Source organism: Dendropsophus ebraccatus, chromosome 1 (genome assembly GCF_027789765.1).
Source record: "Dendropsophus ebraccatus isolate aDenEbr1 chromosome 1, aDenEbr1.pat, whole genome shotgun sequence".
In the NCBI taxonomy this organism is placed as follows: domain Eukaryota; kingdom Metazoa; phylum Chordata; class Amphibia; order Anura; family Hylidae; genus Dendropsophus; species Dendropsophus ebraccatus.
In genome coordinates this window covers 162871798-162885989 of record NC_091454.1, presented here as the reverse complement: position 1 = coordinate 162885989, position 14192 = coordinate 162871798, and the positions used below count along the sequence as shown (strand labels likewise).

General features: G+C 43.8%; 1 protein-coding gene across 3 annotated transcripts in view; it reads right to left on the bottom strand.

Moving 5' to 3' along the window:
* GALK2 (galactokinase 2) overlaps window positions 1-14192 on the bottom strand; it is a 172797-nt gene that overhangs the window by 57618 nt on the left and 100987 nt on the right. For all 3 annotated transcript variants that reach the window (XM_069983250.1, XM_069983259.1, XM_069983267.1), the window contains one exon: window positions 3147-3245. In XM_069983250.1, coding sequence (XP_069839351.1) covers window positions 3147-3245 — 99 coding nt within the window. The remainder of the gene's footprint in view (window positions 1-3146; window positions 3246-14192) is intronic.

Genomic DNA, 14192 nt, shown 5'->3' with positions numbered 1-14192 from the left:
AATACTGTCACCCCCTTTTCTCTATGAGGACTTCTCTACACAGCTGTAAAGCCTAAATTCTGAAGTTTTCATAACTTACTTTATTATAGATTTTTAGTGCTTGGTCCAGTGAAAAATGTTTTTTTACCATTGGTGGTTTGTGCATCCTGGGCAGGGCTTCATGTCCACATATACATGTCTACATATACATATATATATATATATATATATATATATATATATATATATATATATATATATATATCCACACACACTGATATGAGATACAAAACCTCTATTAGAATGCCTTAGTAGCTACTATATACCATTGTATATGAATAGAGATCCTCATTTTTCTTCTATATTTACTCATATTCCTTATATATTCATCATATAAGTGATGTATATATGAATACAAAAGACATGTGGCAGCTGCTTCTTCAGGATTAGAATCTGACATAATTTTTCATAATAGCTGTATACTTTGCAAAAATGGTACCTAGAGTATAGAATAGAGGCTTCACACGGGGCAATGTTGACTCTCCCTAAAGTTTAAGTCTACACACAAGCATCTTACTTTTACTAACACCTTTAGACATCTTAGTTGCTATGCTGCTCCAGTTGCCCATGTAAATTACCGGGAGGATCTACTGGGCTAAAGCAACTTCTTTTCATTGGTAGATTCATCTGTCTTATGTGTGTCCAGGACATTAGATTTTTTTATGTCATGGTTGACAATTTGATTGGGCCACTGTGTGATGAAAGGGGGATTAAGGGGGACTTAACCCCTTAAGGTCAAAGCCAATTTTCGTTTTTGCGCTTTTGCTTTTTCCATTTTATGTTTAAAAGTCCATAGCGCTTGCATTTTTTCACCTAGACACTTATATGAGCGCTTATTTTTTGCGAAACAAATTGTACTTTGCAATGACAGGCATTATTTTTCCATAAAATATGCTGCGAAACCGGAAAAAAATCATTTGCGCTGTAAAATTGAAAAGAAAAATTTGTTTTGATTTCGGGGAGTTTTGCATTTACGCCGTTCGCCCTATGGTAAAACTGATATGTAACATGTATAACTTTTATATTATCTGATGGCTTTTAAAAAATTCAAACCATTAACCATGAACAAATATATGTTCCTTAAAATCGCTCCATTCCCATGCTTATTCCCATGATTGCTTTTATCCTTTGGTCTATGGGGCTGTATGAGGTGTCATTTTTTGCGCCATGATGTGTTCTTTCTATCGGTACCTTGATTGCGCATATACGACTTTTTGATCACTTTTTATTACATTTTTTTCTGGATTTGATGCGACCAAAAATGCGCAATTTTGCACTTTGGAATTTTTTTGCGCTGACGCCGTTTACCGTGCGAGATCAGGAATGTGATTAATTAATAGTTCGGTCGATTACGTGCGTGGCGATACCAAATATGTTTATTTATTTGTTTATTTAATAATTTATATTTATAAAATGGGAAAAGGGGGGTGATTGGACTTTTATTAGGGGAGGTTTTTTTTATTAATAAAAACACTTTTTTACTTTTTTTTTTTTTACATAAACTAGAAGTCCCCCTGGGGGACTTGTATATAAACAGCACTGATCTCTCATAGAGATCAATGCTGTGTATATACACAGCAAAGATCGATTAGATCGGTCATAGATTGCTATCGCCTGCTGCATAGGGCCGGCCAGAAGAACGGATCTCCCCCCCGCGATCGCATCACGGGGGGGGAGATCCGTGCCATAGACACCAGGGATGTGCAATACAAAGCACTTCAATGCAGCTGTCAGGTTTGACAGCTGCATTAAAGTGCTTAATTAGCCGGCGCGGCAACGGGACCCGCGCCGGCTAATAGAGGCACTGCCCGACTGCAGATTGCAGCCGGAATCGGTGCCGTTCAGAGCGGGGTCCCGGCGGGACCCCGCTCTGAACACCCCCCGCGGCACCATGACGTACCAAGTACGTCATGGGTCGCTTAGGGGATAAATTTGTGTAGGAATTTAATAAAGTTTATACTGAATAACTAGGGTTTTATAATACAGGGGATTGGTAAGTTTAGGGTAAAGAGGTTTATAATGTTTCAAATTAACAACACCTTGGTGTATATGTAGCCAGATAACTTCAATAACCATTCAATTGTTCACCGGTTTAAGGCTCATAACCAGTGTTACCTCTAAGATGTGAACTCTCGAAAAGAAAGGGTTAAACCAACATGGTAATAAGGGAAGCACTGGCACAGGACAGATGCTTAGGAAATAATAAAAAAAATAATAAAGAAATACCCTGTATCCAACATAGAAATGACTGGCGTGTAAAAAAGCCTGTGTGTCATAATTGCAGTCTATGGGAGGCTTGTGCGCCTCCTCTCTCCGCGCTGAAGAATGGACATAGACTTCCAGTATGACACGGAGGCTGGTGGGATTCCACGGCGGAGAATTCTGCCAGTTTTACGCCGTGTGAACGGAGCCTAATGCAGATTAGATTTTAATCCATTATGTACTGCAAGAAATGCACCACTAACAGTTTCTTGTCATAGACGGCCATTAATCTTAGGGTGGACACAAATAGGTTTTGTTATATGCAACCAAACATTGGTAGTATATACTATTCTAAAACCCAACCATTGCCCTTTTTTCTCTAAAACTATACGTGTTAGGTGATTTGAAAAATGTGAAACTCTATACTATGCAAGAATATATATTTAACTTTTTTTTATATTTTACTCCCAAAACAGTGTCTACTGACTGCCAAGCTCCCGCAAACCGCACATGGGAAAGCTACGCTAAGCTGCTGCTATAAAAAGGCCACTATGGTAACTATGGGTTTAACTAAACTGTAGAGATGAGCGAATCGGGTTGGGGTTAGAGTCGATCCGAACCCGAGCGTTCGGTATTTGATTAGCTGGGGCTGCTGAACTTGGATAAAGCTTTAAGGTTGTCTGGAAAACATGGACACAGCCAATGACTATATCCATGATTTCTACATAGCCTTAGGGCTTTATTCAACTTCTGCAGCCACCGCTGATCAAATGCCAAAAGTTCGGGTTCGGATGGACTCGAGCATTGGCGTGTCTTCATTTAATACAGTATTCAAATAAAAACTACATTACATAGTATACAAGAAAAATATGTCAGTAGGAAATGATTGTTTCTGTGCTACTTACAGTTCCTTCTTCTGCCAGGAATGAGATTGACTGGTCCATGCCACCACCTTCTGTGCCAATATATCGCTCACATTTTGCACACGTTTCCGCAAGTTCCACCTGAAAAAAATCAAAGAGAAATCAAAAAAATCATTTAGTTTTTGCTAAAAAATATTCAAATATGTATGGCAACACGATATATATGTACATTTTTTTCCTACATTTTGGGCCTTATTTTCCCCATAATTTCCTGTGCCTAGTTTAAATTTTTACATAAATTTACCTGTTTATTCATACTGACGTGCCACTATTGTGCACAGGGTACGACAGGAGAATTGCAGCGTCTAATTCTGGCTGAAAACGTTTGCATGACTATAAATAGATTATGTGAAAACAAATCAAATAAAGGCATTTCATCCAAGTTTTGTGAGTAGGCCAAGACCATTATAAAAAAAAATAGAGACCTATAGCAAGAATGGTTTGTACATTCAGTCCTTTAAAACGACACTGACAACACAAAGGGAAAGAGAAAATATAACATAAGAGTTCCTTTAATACAATAGAAGACACAGAGTGCAGAGGACATTTAGTCCGGAACCTCCACCCACACTTTGTGGTTTCTGTCCAATTTCCAAGCCAAGTGATGTGCAAGAAGCAGCTACTTTTAAGCACAAAGCCTGACACAAAAGCTAATAATTACTTGGCCTTTGCCAACAAAAAAATAAAATCTTGGCTTATGAATCCATTGTGCAAACTTAATATTTTGTCAGACAAGACATGTGGTCCCTGCAGCCCTTGCAGTGGTTTACAGCTGGTTAATGTGGTTACCACACAGGTCAGTGTCTATAGGAAAGAGGTAGGCGTTCAGCCATGTTGTTGTGTTAAAAGACAATAAATATAAACCCTCGTATTTACAATATGACAATTAATGTGCCAAATGTATAAATCACACATAACTACTGTTTTCCAGTAATAAAAGGAGATGTTATAAATGCAGAATATATAGTTTAACTGTTTAGATGCAATAGAGATTTAAAAGAAGCCAGTAATAGGACTAAAAAGTCTACTCAAGTCTATTATATAAACACTAACAACATATGCACATTTATTATTCCCATAACTAAAACATCTAGAACTGTAAATGAGTAACAGAAGAAAAATAAAATGAAAGGGGTTGTCTAGGATAAACACATAATCTGTTACAACGCCAGGCTACGGGGTACATGGCAATGCAGTATACTTACTTGTCCCGCTCCGCCACAGCTGCTGGTTCCCAGGCCACCTGCTCTCTGTTGCCATCAGCGTTTCCACAACATCTGCTGCCATGCTGCTCGCTCCAGAGACTGCTCAGTATAGACTCTATACCAGGGGTCCTCAACTGGCGGACCGCAGTCTGAAAGCGGACCGCGGAGACCAGCTGTTCGGACCCCTGCTGCAGCTCAGTATACCTGTATACTGAGCTGCGCTGCTCCCCTCTGCACAGTAACTATTAGTTCTTGTAACGAGCGCTCATAGTTACAGTGCAGCAGCAGCACTGACAGAGATGGAGCCATCGTCTCCCTCCCTGTCAGTCACTCTTGTGGCCGCAGCGGTCACAAGCGGCCACCCTGTCCTGTCTCTGGTTTCAGCGCTCCAGTGAAGTCACTGGAGCGCCGGCACCAGCACAAGGCAAGAGCAGCGCTGCAGTACTGCCATCAAGAGGGGAAGAAAAGAGGAGACGCCCTAGCCCAGGTGAGTATAAGTGTTTTTTTTTTATTTTTATGTTATATGCTATATGGAAGGGAAGCACAGGGGGGGTTATATAACTGGGGAGCATACAGCAGGGGTGCTATATACTAATGGGGAAGCACAGGGGGACTATATACTACTGGGGGAGTGCACAGGGGGGCTATATACTACTAGGGAGCACAAAGCAGGGTCTATATGCTACTGGGGGAGCGCACAGGGGGCTATATACTACTGGGGGAGCGCACAGGTGGGCTATATAATACTGGGGGAGTGCACAGGGGGGCTATATACTACTGGGGGAGCGCACAGGGGGGCTTCCCTAGTCACTAAAAGTTGTTGAGCACCCCTGGTCTATACTGTCTATGCTGAGTGACCATTTCCAGTGGGAGTGGTAGGGACAGCGGGTGGCCTGGGAACCGACACAGGTAAGTATATTGCACTATGATCTCCTTGGCATCATAGCAGATTATGGAGGGACAGCGGGTGGCCTGGGAACCGGCACAGGTAAGTATATTGCACTGATCTCCTTGGCATCATAGCAGATTATGGGATCTAAAAAATATTTGCCAGTCGAATACTGGTTCATAAATAGAACTTAGACCAAAAATCCAATTATTCACGAAAAAATAGGCGCAAAGCCCTTGATAAATTCACCCCTATGTGTTTATAGCAGACAACCGCTTTAAGTAAATCAAAGACACAATAACTAAAATGGCAAGTTCATCCAGTGGATTTAATAGGCACCATTTAAGGGGTACTGCAGAGTATAACAATATTTTTTAAACATAGCTTTATTAAAAAAATTATATTAATTTGGAATATAACGTCATTTAAATAAATCCAAACTAGTTGTAAACTCCCATCAATACTGGCTGGTGCACAGCCCAGACAATCAGATGAGAACATACTCTGACACTTCAGATTAGTATAAAGTGTGGGTACTAAGTGTGTGTTGTTATTAGAGTATACATGGGTGGGGGGCATATGGATGTCAGTAGTGCTGCACAATTATCACTGTTCGCTTTGTTAGTGGCTCTAGCAGTGTGAATGGTGAAAGTGGTATATATTGTATATCCTGATAAAAATCTACAGTACAGTGGGGTCCAAGAGTGGTGGGGGTCCAAGCAAGAACAAGGGGGTTTATGTGTCCTTGTCTAAGTGAAGCAGTAGTCGAGTATGAGCACTACCTCTCCATTTAAACTCTATGGGACTGTCAATGTAAGGGCCGTATTACACGGGCCGATTATTGTTTGAAAAATCGTTAGATAATTCGGATTTAAACGATAATCATTTTGTGTGATAGCAGGCAGCGATTAAATGACCAACAAGAAATCGTTTATAGTTTGATAGAATCTGGACTTATTTTCATCGCTGGTCATTCATAAATTGTTCGATGCAATAATGCGTCGTTCAGTCACTCCCTGGTCTATCAGCCAGGAAAGGACAACCGCAAGCACCACCATAAGCAACAATCATTGTCCTGTGTAATAGGGTGAACAATTTAAGATTCTTCGTCATAGTGGTCGTTTGACATTGTTTATTGACGAAAAATCATCCAGTGTAATACCACCCCAAGCCAAGTACACAGTGCTTGGCTTTGTCTGGGAGTCCTACAAAGTTAATGAAGCTGAGCATACTCAACTGACACACTTCTGTTTTCATGATCAATGAGGGTCCTAGCAATCGAATTTCATCGATCAGATAGGTTAATAGGTTAAAAGTTGCCATTATAGCAAAACTAGTTTAAAGGGGTTATCTAGCAAAGGAAACATTATATATGCAATTGCAAGTATATAAAAAGCAATAAAAAGATGCTATGCTTACCTCTCCACGCTCCCCTGGTGTCTTCAGAGTCTCTGGTGTTCCCCGGAGAAAGTCCTGCCTCCACTTCTGCAATGGAGTCGTCTTAGGGAAGCCAGCCTACTCAGCCTACCCTTTGTTGGCGAGGAGAAAATGTATAATCTAAAATATCTTTCCTTTTTGACTCCATGACATCGATTTTCTGGCCTCAGATGTCTGACAAGGTAGCCAAATATTGATGTGGCTCTGGCTGAAAAGATGGTTTGACAAATGTACATGGACTACACAGCTAAAGGCAGACATTGGCATTGTTAATCATATTATAGACAAACAATTTTACAATCTTACACTCTTGTTGACCATAACAATGCAAACATAGGAGTACAGCAACAAAGCATGGATTACAACATCCATAATACCTTTCATATATATATGCTTTGGAAATATACAAATAGATGGTGTAATTGGGAATATAAATAACCTCTTAACAATAAGCCCACTTTCATGTGCTAAGAAGTATGCATTCTCCTGAGTGATGTGTAATCAGTCATCTACAACGTGGAAAAATCTCTCACATGTGCAGCTATGGGACAACCTTTGATCGTAAAAGATATTTACAAAAAACTAATCTCTTTTTGCACTTAAAAAATGTGGAGATTTTACTAATGAGCCATGAATATATTTTCCAGGTACACAAATATGAGAGGCAAAGGAAGGGAAATACCATGAGTACAGATTCCAAACACAGCTACAGTATGTTCTTTAACCCCTTCATGACCAAAGGTCATTGATGCATGGAGGATGTCAAAGTCACATTGAAGCAATGTTCCTCCTCGCCTTTTAAGGGCACGTTCACACTGAGCAAAATCGGCGGATTTCAGCAGCGGAGCTGTCCGCAGCGGAATCCAGTGTGCCTCAGTGTCAAAGAGTGTGTTTATGGGAGGGCTTCCTAAGAAGGAAAAAATTAAAGTGCAAAAGGGAAAATTAACCTGTCAGGGAAGGGGTTAAAATTGAGTATATATTCTGAATAATCATCCAACAGACCAACATCCAGACCTACTGAAAACACACTGAAGGAATTTTCTTGTATTTATGTACTAAGGCTCAGAAAGACTTTTTTTTTGTTTTTTGGCTTAGAAAGTACAAACTCCATTAAGGTTGATCTGTTTATCTCACCACTGATGTTTTTACGTGTCCTAGGATACTCCTAGATTCATCTACTTCTTCAGCTAAGATGAACAGTAATTTCCTAAATTTACTGCACTTTTAAGAAACTTTGTAATTGGGTTTATTAGCCGAAAAATGAATTTTTATCATGAAAAAGCAGTTTCAAGCTCTCCCCCCTGTCTTTATGGTTTTCCTACGGAGAAAGGGTATGTGCACACTGTGGAAAAGGCGAGGAATTAGGTGAGGAATTGAAGAGGAATTTCAGCTTGAAATTCCTCCCGTAAAATATGTACAGAGCAAAGTCCCATTGTGTTCAATGGGTTTTCTGCTCTGTTGTTCACACTGCAGATTTTCCGAGCAGAATTTTCTTTTTTTTTTTTTTAAATATATTTTTATTCAGATTTTACACACAAACTTCCCTAAAAAGGAAGAATAAACTTAAACATACAAAAAAAAAAAAAAAAAAAAAACATACAGAAAGAACAAAGGAAGCAATGGGGATAACAATATCTCTCAAAATACAGGCTTACAACCTGAGGCAGGAATAACAGTGTAAGCTAAACCGCATAATACAACAATAATTAAATGGGCCGTGAGGTTTTCAAGGTGTCACTCCCCGGTCGAGAGCTACTGCGGTCGACGATGGGACTCGTAAGCGTCCCAGAGTGCCTGCCACGTCTTGCTGACAGTACCATTCAGTATATCTAAAAGGATACATTATGTTGTGTATGTCCTGAGTACTGTAATGGGTTTCCAAGAAGGATCGCCAACGTTGGAGAAACCTCTTGACCCCGGAGTGTTTGTGTCTCTCTGCGTACACTCTGTCAATACCAAACAACCGTTTTAACTGAGAAACTACCATGGGAACTTCCGGGACCCTTTTCGCCAGCCACTCCTGAAAGAGACATCGGAGCGCTACATGTATGACTATGTGGACTATGCCTGGGACCTTCACTGAGCCCTCTTCCTCTGGGGGTCTTAGTTGATGAAAGAGATAGGCCTGAGGGGAGAATGGTATCTCTATCCTCCAGTGCGTGTGAATATAGTTAGCTATGTCTCGCCAATATGCTTGGGTATGCGGGCAAACCCATACCCCATGCCACAAGTTAGTAAGGGGTAAGTCACACTTTGGGCAGGCCGTGAGTCTGTCAGGGAAATGCGGAGAGGGGAGTATATTAAAACCATAAAGCGCATTATGTGCCAACTTAAAGTAAGTCTCTCTCCAGCGTTCATTGATGATATACTTTCTAACAACATGCCACCCCTGCAAAATGTGTTCCTGAATTTGTGGATCTGATGTCCATTTAGCCCATATTGGAAACAAAGCTGTCCTATCTATTTTCAGGAAAGAGTTTCTAAGGGCATTGTACAGCTCTGAAATAGAGGTCTTTCTAGGAGTAGATCCCAATATACCGTCTAAAGTGTGTTCCTGAGCCTCCTCCCCCAGATTCTGCAGTCGTTTGGAACAAAAGGCATGTACCTGTTTAACATATAGAAAATGGGATTGAGGAATATGGAATTTGGTCATAATCTCTGACGGGGTAAACCATTTCTTGCTCTCGGGATGCATTATATGTCCCGCTAGGGTGACTCCTCTGGCCATCCAAGTCGAGGCCCAGTCAGGGGCTCTTCCCCATGGGGACTATGGATGTCCAAACAGAGGCATCCTTTTAGACAACAGGAAAGGGAGTCGAAATATTTTTCGTGCTTCCCTCCATGCCATTACCGTATCTTTTAAGATGATAAAACTCTTGATCTGAGTTGGCATACGAGAGTGGGCGGTGTGCAGGAGTGCCACCGGGTTCCAGGGACACAGCAGGGCGGATTCTAGGGGAAAGTTTGAATGATAGGAGGAGCCATGCAGCCAGTCGATAACATGACGAAGCAAACAAGCTACATTATATCCCCTAATATTTGGGAAATTGAGCCCTCCATCTGTTTTGCACAGTGCCAACTTTTGGAAGGCTATCCTAGGTCGTTTACCTGCCCATATAAATTTAGAGAATGTCTGGCGGAGGCTATTTATGTCAGCGTGTTTTAGCAGCAGAGGGAGAGTCTGGAGTGGATACAGTAACCGTGCAAAACTAACCATTTTTACCAGGTGGCATCTACCCATAAAGGTGATCGGCAATTGCGCCCATTTTCGTAGTTCTGCCCGTATTTTATCTAATAGTGGGGGGTAGTTTAAGAAGTACAGAGAGTCAGATGTCTTCCCTACCTTGATACCCAGGTATGTAATATAAGACCTGGCGACCTGTATAAGAGACGGTCTGGCCTCACGTGTCCAGGGGGGGGGAGAGGGACCCAGGGGGAGAAGTTCACTCTTTGTGAAGTTTATCTTGTAACCTGACAGTTTACCGTATTCAGTCAGAAAGGATAATAGATTGGGCAAGCTATTTTGGGGGTTATTTAAGAAGATCAATAAATCGTCAGCGTAGAGGGTCATTTTGACTAGTCTATTCCCTACTTTAATACCCTCGAATATATCCGAGGATTCCAAATATTGTGCTAGGGGTTCGATGGCCAGGTCGAACAATAATGGAGAAAGCGGGCAACCCTGCCGGGTGCCCCTTCCCACCAGGATTGGGGCTGAGAGAAGCCCCGGGGTATGGACCCTCGCCATCGGATCAGTATACAGGCCCCCCAAAAATGTCCGAAAGCGGCCCCCCACTGAAAACTTTTCCATCACCGCCCACAGCCAGTCCCAACGGACATTATCAAATGCTTTCTCTGCGTCTAAGGACAACAGAGCTGGATTGTCGCCTGGCTGTGGGCGGTGGCGGATCCTATCCAGAACCACCAGCACTTTTCTAATATTGGTAACCGCCGACCTGTTCCTGATGAATCCCACCTGCGCATCTCCCACCAGGTCAGGCATGTAATTGGCCAATCTATCCGCCAGAATTTTAGTCAGCAGTTTGATATCTTGGTTTATCAGTGATATCGGCCGGTAAGACCCGGGATCAGTGGGGTCTTTACCTGGCTTTGGGAGGACTTTTATATATGCCATTTTTGCACCTGCCGGGATAGTGCCAGTGGAAAACATGGAGTTAAAATGATTGGTAAGGCTAGGGGCAATTTGGTCCACTAGGGTTTTAAAAAATTCCCCCGTAAACCCATCAGGTCCGGGGGCCTTGCCATTAGAAGTAGATTTGATAGCCCTGCGAACCTCCTCCTCTGTAATTTCCGCGTTAAGGATCTCTTGCTGTTCCTCGGAAAGAGAGGGGAGTGAGAGGTCCGCTAGGAAATTAGATAGGGAACCCGTCTCCCGGGGGGGCCGTGAGTATAACGAAGTGTAATAGTCGCCCAGAATTTTGTTAATCTGAGTCGGGGTGGTGTGTAAGGCCCCCTGCTGGTCTCTCAGTGCCAAGACATGTGCCGGAGGGTGTCTACCAGCCTCGGACTGGGCCACCGGGGAGCCGGGGGATCCCCCGGTGGGCCCCACCCCCTCCTCCCTCTTGCTGGGCCCTGCCCCTGAGCCAGAGAGGGGCCCCCCAGGGGCCTGCCTAGTGTCGGGAGCTCAAGGGTCCCCCTGCTGGCTCCCACACTGCTGGGTGAGTTCAGCACCGCATCAGGGCCCGTTCTTTCTGTAATCATGGGCCCTTCCCTCCCCCTGCTCACCTGACTCCCGCACATCAGCTTCCGGCCTCAGCGCTGCCCTCTTCCTGCCTGTCACCAGATGCCGAGAGCAGCAGCAGCAGGGCCTCCTCCATCCCCCCTCCCCTCTGCAATCATGTGACTCTCCTGTTGCTATGTGTGCAGTCGGTGCACAGAAGATGGGGAGAGGCTGCAGGCTGCCTGGGAGAAGAGAAGATGGAGACAAGAAGACTGAAGCTTCCTGCCCTGCTGAACATGTGAGTGTGTGAGTGTGTGTGTGTGTGTGTGTGTGCGTATATTTGTCCATCTTTGTCATCTGTGTGTGTCTGTACATCTATGTCATGTGCTTATGCATTTGAGTGTTATATATGTGTCTATGTAATGTGCCTATGACTGTGTGCATCTACCATGTATATAGTGTATATTATGTAATGTAGTTCTATAGATGTTTTATATATGCTTTTGTATCTGTGTATCTATGTTTGTGTGTCTGTCATGAGTCTGTGTGTGTTAGTATGATTAGATGTACATATGTGTGTTATGTCTGCATGTTAGGCAGTATGTCTATTTGTGTATATATGTATACAGTGTGTGTGTCTGCAGTATGACTATTTGTGTATATATGTATACAGTGTGTGTGTCTGCAGTATGTATATTTGTGTATATATGTATACAGTGTGTGTGTCTGCAGTATGTCTATTTGTGTATATATGTATACTGTATGTATGTGATAAGAAAAAGTTCACACTCTGGAGGCCCAGTTGTGCAGGTGATCCATGAGGCTTAGGGCCCTATTCCACACGCCGAGCAACCATGTAAACGAGCGCCAATCTGCTAGATCGGCGCTCGTTTACTGGGCCTATTACACGGCCCGATGCTCATGAAACAAGGGATGCAAGGACATTGTTACCAATGTCCTTGCAGCCCTTGTTTCATACATTACCTGTCCGGGCCGCAGATCTTTTTCCCCCGGTCCCGCGCGGCAGCATCGGCTTCGGAGCAGAGCTGTCTGAACTGACAGACCGCTCAGCCAATCACTGGCCGCGGCGTTTCCGGCCAGTGATTGGCTGAGCGCTCTGTCAGTTCAGATAGCCCCGCTCTGAAGCCGACGCTGCCACACAGGACCGGGAGAAGAAGATCTGCGGCCCGGACAGGTAATGTATGATGCTGCTGAAATTGTCAGTCACCGCCACGCAGCGCTATTCAACCGTAGCGATGCGCTGGTGGCGAACGTCTATTTTAGGTCTGAACATTAATGAACGATCAGCCAATTCGGGTTGAATCGGGCCAATTTGGCCGATTATCGCTCCTGTGGAATAGGGCCCTTAGGCTCTGATCAGCTGATTCAGGATTCTCATATCACAGATGATAGGTGTTGTAGTAGCTATAACAGTAAGACTTTAATCAATGGATGACGCGTTTCATCAGATGAGATCATCAGATCAATTGAGGGTTCCCTTAGAAACACATTATCCATTGATTTAAGTCTTACTGCTACGTCTACTACAACACCTATCATCTTTGATTTGAGAATCCTGAATCAGCTGATAAGCGCCTAAGCCTCACGGATCTCCTGCACAACTGGGACCTCCAGAGTGAAAACTTCTTCTCAACCATTGTACTGACTCAAAAAAGCCGCAGTATCAGGCACAAGTAGTATAATGCCCCCCTCACCAGACTGCACCCCCTCCGGAGCAGCAGTATCAGTGATAGGTAGGATTATGCCCCCCCTCACCAGACTGCACCCCCTCCGGAGCAGCAGCAGTATCAGTGATAGGTAGGATTATGCCCCCCCTCACCAGACTGCACCCCCTCCGGAGCAGCAGTATCAGTGATAGGTAGGATTATGCCCCCCCTCACCAGACTGCACCCCCTCCGGAGCAGCAGTATCAGTGATAGGTAGGATTATGCCCCCCCACCAGACTGCACCCCCTCCGGAGCAGCAGCAGTATCAGTGATAGGTAGGATTATGCCCCCCCTCACCAGACTGCACCCCCTCCGGAGCAGCAGTATCAGTGATAGGTAGGATTATGCCCCCCCTCACCAGACTGCACCCCCTCCGGAGCAGCAGCAGTATCAGTGATAGGTAGGATTATGCCCCCTCCGGAGCAGCAGCAGAGGCAGCACTAAAGTAGTAAAAAATCTTGTGACTTTATTCACACCCTCTAGCGCAGGGATAGGGAACCTTCGGCCCCTCCAGCTGTTGCAAAACTACAATTCCCATCATGCCTGGACATGGCTGTCCAGCTTTGGCTGTCCAGGCATGATGGGAATTGTAGTTTTGCAACAGCTGGAGGGCCGAAGGTTCCCCATCCCTGCTCTAGCGCAGTGTTTCGGTTTTAGCCCTGAGAAAGCCTAGAGTAAAGCCAAAATGTTGCACAAGAGGGAGTTAATAAAGTCACAAGATTTTTTACTACTTTGGTGCTGTCTCCGCTGCTGATCTTAAAGCCATGTTCACACAACGTATGTTTTGCATAAATCACAGCTGTTGTTGCAATTTGCAACAACAGCCGTGATTTATGCAAAACATACGTTGTATTGAAATGTCAGTTTTCTGCAGCCGCTATTCATTGAATAGCAGCCGCACAAGACATGTCAGTTCACACAATGGAGCGTGCAACTCCGGCCGCAGGCTCCATAGTGTGCAGTGGTGAATTCGGATGCAGCCGCACACTGGTGCACCTGCATCCGAATTCAGCAGAAGTGAAGATCATCCGGCCAGTACTGCAGTACCGGCCGGGATGATCTCCAGTAACACAGGCCATTCTGTGACCT